The 6,285-nt window shown below is 30.7% G+C and overlaps 1 protein-coding gene across 1 annotated transcript; it reads left to right on the forward strand.

The window, feature by feature from the left end:
* Nucleotides 1-3,907: 3,907 nt before the first annotated feature.
* Nucleotides 3,908-5,138, forward strand: LOC149205779 (protein MKS1-like). The gene is made up of 2 exons (XM_089393557.1): nt 3,908-4,304; nt 4,892-5,138. Exons 1-2 carry the CDS (start codon nt 4,046-4,048, stop codon nt 4,912-4,914), a joined length of 282 nt encoding a protein of 93 aa, XP_089249683.1. The 5' UTR covers nt 3,908-4,045; the 3' UTR covers nt 4,915-5,138.
* Nucleotides 5,139-6,285: the final 1,147 nt, after the last annotated feature.

Below are 6,285 nucleotides of genomic sequence, written 5' to 3' on the forward strand. Positions count from 1 at the left end.
TCTATACAGAGGAAGGCTTTGCATGATAATGAGGCATATATAGCTATGCTAGATAGTCTCAAACTATTTTGTTTTTGGATGGATTATAATGTGATAAGGTGGCCAAGAGACTTGGTTTCCCAATGGAGGCCACCTTACCATTTGAATGTGGATGTAAGCTCTTTTTGATGAAAATGAATGAAAAAGGTTGTGCCAAGCTTACAAAAAAAATATATCTATTTAAGATTTATTGGTAGTCCCTGCCAAAGTATGAGTTATAATGTTTAACTTTGAAAAACAAATATTTAATTTGCAATATTATTGAAAAAAATATTTTTTTTGTTTGGACCATAACATTAAGGTCTTATTGCAGCAATACAATGCTATGTGTATAACTACCTCATATTTTTTAACATAATTTTTGGATGTTGCAATATTTATATTATGAATCAATGATTTCTCATTGTTATGTTTCATAGAAAAAGCACCCAAAATTAAAATTCTTGAAAATAGGGCATACATAGGTAAATAACATTTGCTCAATCATTTTCCACCATAGTTCAAGCAAGTAGTTGCATAAAAAGTGCATAGGAACACAATGTAAATAAATATACCTATCCACACCTATTGTCCACCATTACTTATGTGTTTATCAACATTTTAATAAATAGTAGTAAATTTGTAAATGTGCATACTTAATGGTAGTTACTATCCACCAAAACTTCTGCAAGCCCTTATCCCCTAATAGGCAAATAATTTTTCCACTTCAAATATTAATTTGCAATTTTTCTAAAATCATAAATGCCCCTTAACGGGCACCCACTAACTTGTCTTGCTACACTTGTTTTTTTATTTTTTTTTCATTGAACAATATTATTTATATCAAAACCTAAGCTTTTGTGATTCATGATTTATATGAAATACTTTTAGACAAAATCACATTTAGATTATAAAATCCATTGTGTTTCCAACCACTTAGGGTGGTTCACTAGATTAGATGGATAGTTGAGACATAAAACCAATAAATAGTAGAGATGCAAGAAGTCAAGAAAAAATAAAATAAAAAAATAGGGAAATTTATTTATTTAATACATAGGTCAAATATTAATTTAAAATTACAAGGTTCAATTAATCTATTTATATTGATAATTTAATATTATAAGGTTAAATTTTATACCATAAAATATAAAATTTAAAGTGTGTTATGGTATGTATTATTATTTATGTGTTTTTTTAACATTTTAATAAGTAGAGTAAAATTGTAAATTTGTAAATTTAATGCTAGTTACTACTCTTGTCAAAATATGCATATCCTTATTTTTTAATAGGCAATTAATTTCTCCACTTCATATATTAATTTGCAATTTTCATTTAAATATAATTACAACTTAAATAATAACCACCAACTTTCCTACCACCTTCCCTATAGTACTTGCTTATTTTTATTTTTCATTAATCAAATATTATTTATATTAAAAATTTAATATTACACTCGTTTATTTTTACTTTTCATTAAACAAAAATTATTTATATTAAAAATTTAATATTACATGGTTAAATTTATACCATAAAAAATTTGAAGTATATGATATATATTGAAAACCCATAAAATAATAAAAAATTGTCATATCTCAATCATTTAAATATCAATAAAATGCATTCAGATGGGATGGGATGTCCACTTAGGTGTAATCAGATAAGCTTATTAGAAGATGGCAAATAGATAAGTTGTACTTGGTTAGATGACTTAGAAGACAATGAATTTGTTTTGCATAGATTTGTATGCTATTCTTTCATTAATAAATATTACTATGAGTCAAAGAAGTAATTATTTTTGAAATTTAATTTTTTACAAAATAAATATTTAAATAAATATAATTTTAAAAAATAATTTACTAGTTATAAAAAAATATTACCAATTAAACAATTTTCAAAATTTATAATATATAAAAAACTAAATAAATTTATTTATTTATATTATTTAAATTAAAAAATATACAAATTTCATCTATAAATTTATTTATATTATTGTAGTATATATGTTTCCACAAACAGTAAGCAGTAATATATTAATGTTGAGAATTTCTGGATTCTTCTATGCATTCTAGAAAGAACCTGGAATCCAAAAATTCTCAATATCAGTTATTTATATCATTTAAAATAAAAATATACAAATTTCATTCATCACTAAAGTTTAAAAGTGAAACATTAAAAAATATAAAATCAAATTTAAACTAATGCACATGGAGAGGGTATTCAGAGGGTTATTTTGTGAAGGAGCTATCAACGAAACACTTAAACTATCCTAAACTGAATACAGTGAATTCAACCTCTAGAATTTCATCGCTTTGTGCGAAAAACATGAATTTATGAACTCTGCCTCGCTCCATTAAACTACAGCCGTACGGTGTATCATCCTCAACTGAAATTTTCAATATATGACTTTTGTGTAAGGTGGATTGAACAACAAATCTATTTAATAAACTTAAAGATAAGTTTGTCTTCAAAGCTATACCTATAGCTATATAGAGCGAGTCTTGTAGGTTACCACATGGAATAAGAGTACCTGTATTCAACGCTGCGGGTGTAGCTTGCAATATACTTTATTTGAAGACAAATAAAAAATAACGTAGCATTGCGGTGGCTTTTTCCCGAATAAATTCACTTAATGGAAACTCAATTTTTAAATGCGATGCTCGTACACTTATTAACTCTGTTCCAACGTTAGAGTTGTTATTATTATTTTTTCTTTTTCCTACTTCTTTGAAATATTTATTATAATTTAGTATAATTTAGTAGTAGTTTTACTTTGACTCATCGCTGTTATTTAAGAAAAAACATGTTACTTAAAATTATTAGGTTGACGATATACTTTCGCTCATAGCAATACTTCTAGATTTTGAATCATTCTTTTGTTATCTCTACTTTATAATATAAAATTAACAAAATCTATAATAACATCATTTTAAAGTAAACAAATTTAAAATAATAACATCACTTTAATGAGTAATGATACTCATAAAATATAGCTTAATTGATTTGAGTGGTGTTTAATTTTTAAGATTCAATTTTTATGACAAAAATTATTTTTTAATGAATTAAACTATCTCAAAAAACTTCCAAACTAGATTTAATAAATAAATAATTCTTCCCATTAATAAAAAATTAACCCCTACTGAGACTCAACCTTAGCAAAGCAATATGTATCCCACTATATCGTGATTAATTTGCCAACTTCCAATTAACCTAGACCGAAACTCAACCTACTAAACATATATATATATATAAATACACAGGTTAAAACAAACCTAAACTCAATCTAGTTACCAACATGCATATATAAATATATAAACAACTGTAATCATGATTGAAACTTTTCCACCTTCCTCTTTAATTTATTACGCAGAAAAGTCCACCCACCAGATGATCAGTTTAGTCGAGCATCGAGCAGAATGGAACGATTCAAACATAATATCCGGCATACAAATCAAGGATTCTTTCGGCGGGAAATCTTCAATCTCCCAGACGTCAGAATTCACGTCATGCCGACGACGGGGCGTCCTGAAGAGTGAAGTGATAAGCATGGAAGCAGGGCCTTCAGAAGGCTCCATTATATTTTAATTGGTCGCGAACAAATTTCTTTGACTCTCCGTCCATGTTCAATTATTTTACGGTGCCTCGATTACATTGCCCCACTACTACGTCCATCAATGATAAAAAATAATGATATATAAATTACTCACAGGACGCCAAGACCCACACCGAGTCTATAACACGTCTGTCGCCCCCGATTCGCCATCTTTACTTTCTTTAATTAGGTCTGACTATTTCCATTTCAAGTGAGGATAGAAACGACGACTTTTAGGTCTGCCAAAACCCCTTATATGTAGATGTGACGGAGTATGCCTCCTTGTTTCTGCCATTGGTGGGATAGTTAGGTTTTGTTGCATATTTGGGCTGTTCGCTCTTCAGTCTGCGAAGGTCGTCGTGAGCAATACAGTTGAGGAGTCAGGTAGGCGCACAGATTAGGCGGAGGGGAATTGAATCAGCAGAAAATAAGGGAGTCATGAGTTCGGTGCAGCAGCAGCAGCAACAGGCGAAAGCATCGAAGCGGGAATTGCAGGGTCCACGTCCTGCACCGCTGAAGATCTGGAAGGACTCTCACAAGATCCGGAAGCCGACGGTGCCGGTGCCGGCCATGGCATACAGTAGGCCACCGGTGATTATATACATGCGCTCTCCTGAGGTCATACACACTGAAGCGCAGGAGTTCATGACGCTCGTCCAACGCCTGACCGGTCGCGTTAACGCCCACGGCGATTCCAGTATGCCCTCCTCCTCCTCTTCTTCCTTTCAGTCTCAAAATTCTCATGCACTTCCATATTCTCACACCTCTGCACCTGGAAACCCTAATTTCGTCCAGATTGATGCTTCTCCTAGTCCTCCAAGTGGGGTACCTGATTTCCCCGTTAAAGAAGATAATACTATTGCCACACTTTCGAATCCTTCTGAACATTCAGGGAACAATCGATCTCAGTATTCAACTGTCCAATCCTTGTTATCTCCGACTATTCAGTATGGTTCGATGTCTCCCTTATCCCCCAACTTCTTCTTGCCATCACCGCCTATGTTATCTCCGAATATATTTCACGAGTTTCCACTGTGTACACCGCAGCCAGACTATTGCTATTCACCTTACAGAAATCTGATGCGAATGCAATCAGAACCCATTTTTACACCTCATGCCATCAACCCAGTATCCTTGTTGCCCTCTCCTCTTCCCACAGATTGCGACCTCTTTAACTATTCAAACTCTGGGTAGTTGATGGCAATATGAATGCAATTATTATAAGTGAAAACTGTAGCTGCAATAGTTTCACCTTAATAATTGATTAATAATGATGCGCTGCAGCTCAGCAGTGCAGTTGGTTTTAAAACCCGAAGGCGCCCGATTACAATAATACATGTGTAAAGGATGTGGAATGGATTCCACAACTCTTTCAGATACTCGGGCTTAACCCATTTTAAGGGGTTAGATAGGTTGTAAATGGGACTCTTTGGAATCCAATTTCTGTTCACAGCATATGTCCTCCATTGGTTGTCGGTGTTGGAAGATTTATCCAGAACCAGGCAAGCTACTTCTTTATATTATAAAAAGTTCGTACATATAACCTGGATCATTTTTCTATGTTCCCATTTTTGAATTACATATATTTTTGAATTCTCTTTTCAATCTATTCATTTTTCTTTACGTCAAAACATGTCTCTTTGAACATATTTTCCTTTGCTACACAATATTTCCTATGTTCTATATGCTGCCTATCAACTGTAATAATGTTATCTACTACAAAAACGCCTTATGATATATAGTTATTCACTGTAATAATATTATGTACTACAAAAACGCCTTATGATATATAGTTATTACGATGAAATAAAGTTACATCCCTTGTATGTCTATATCTATAAATAATTTATGCTGCAAGGGTTGGTCATAATACCTGTTCGAAGGCACAGAAATAAAATTTACCTGCCTCCCTTGCTATATTTATTTTTGATAGTAGATCAGCTGTCTTGTTTTGGTCGCCCTAAATATAATCAAAATTTACTTGCTCGAAGGCGTTTTAATGTGTTTTATCCAATTGATTAAGATAAATGAACTGAAATCATTGTATTCTTTGACACATTCTATAATGCCCTTGACATCTCCAAAAAAATTGTATTTGTTCTATTGCAAGTCACTTGGCCTCTATCCCAAGTCATTCATTTGGCCTCTATCGCTACTCCCCCACAATGCAATACTTCAGCTTTTCTACTGGTACCTTTTCTTCATTAATATTTATAAACATCATTACTAATAATCTTAAATAAATGTATTTTTGTTATATTATTTATATTTAATTTATGTAAAAATAATTAATAGAGATTTCTACAAAATGTATTTAAAATAATTATATTATATATAAGCTGTGATATAATTTCATCTATTCAAAATTAGTGTAGTCAATTTCATGTTCTAAATATATCTTTTACATGTAATTATGTATCTTTACATATATATATTTGTGTTTTTATATTTTTATTTTTAATTAAGGACAATATTTCATATTTTATTTATATCAAATTATATGTTTTATTAACTTTTTTTGTTAGGATAAACATTATATTATCAAGTTTTTTTATGGGATAAAAAAATTATATATATGTTTTTTATCTAATTTAACATCATGTTTTTATAATCAATTGTACATAAAATTTTCCTAATTTGTTTATAGTTTTATGATGATTATCATTAATATTGACGAA

This window comes from Pinus tabuliformis, chromosome 1_2, assembly GCF_031772625.1.
Source record: "Pinus tabuliformis cultivar Carrire ecotype Pingquan chromosome 1_2, CPIR1, whole genome shotgun sequence".
Lineage (NCBI taxonomy): Eukaryota > Viridiplantae > Streptophyta > Pinopsida > Pinales > Pinaceae > Pinus > Pinus tabuliformis.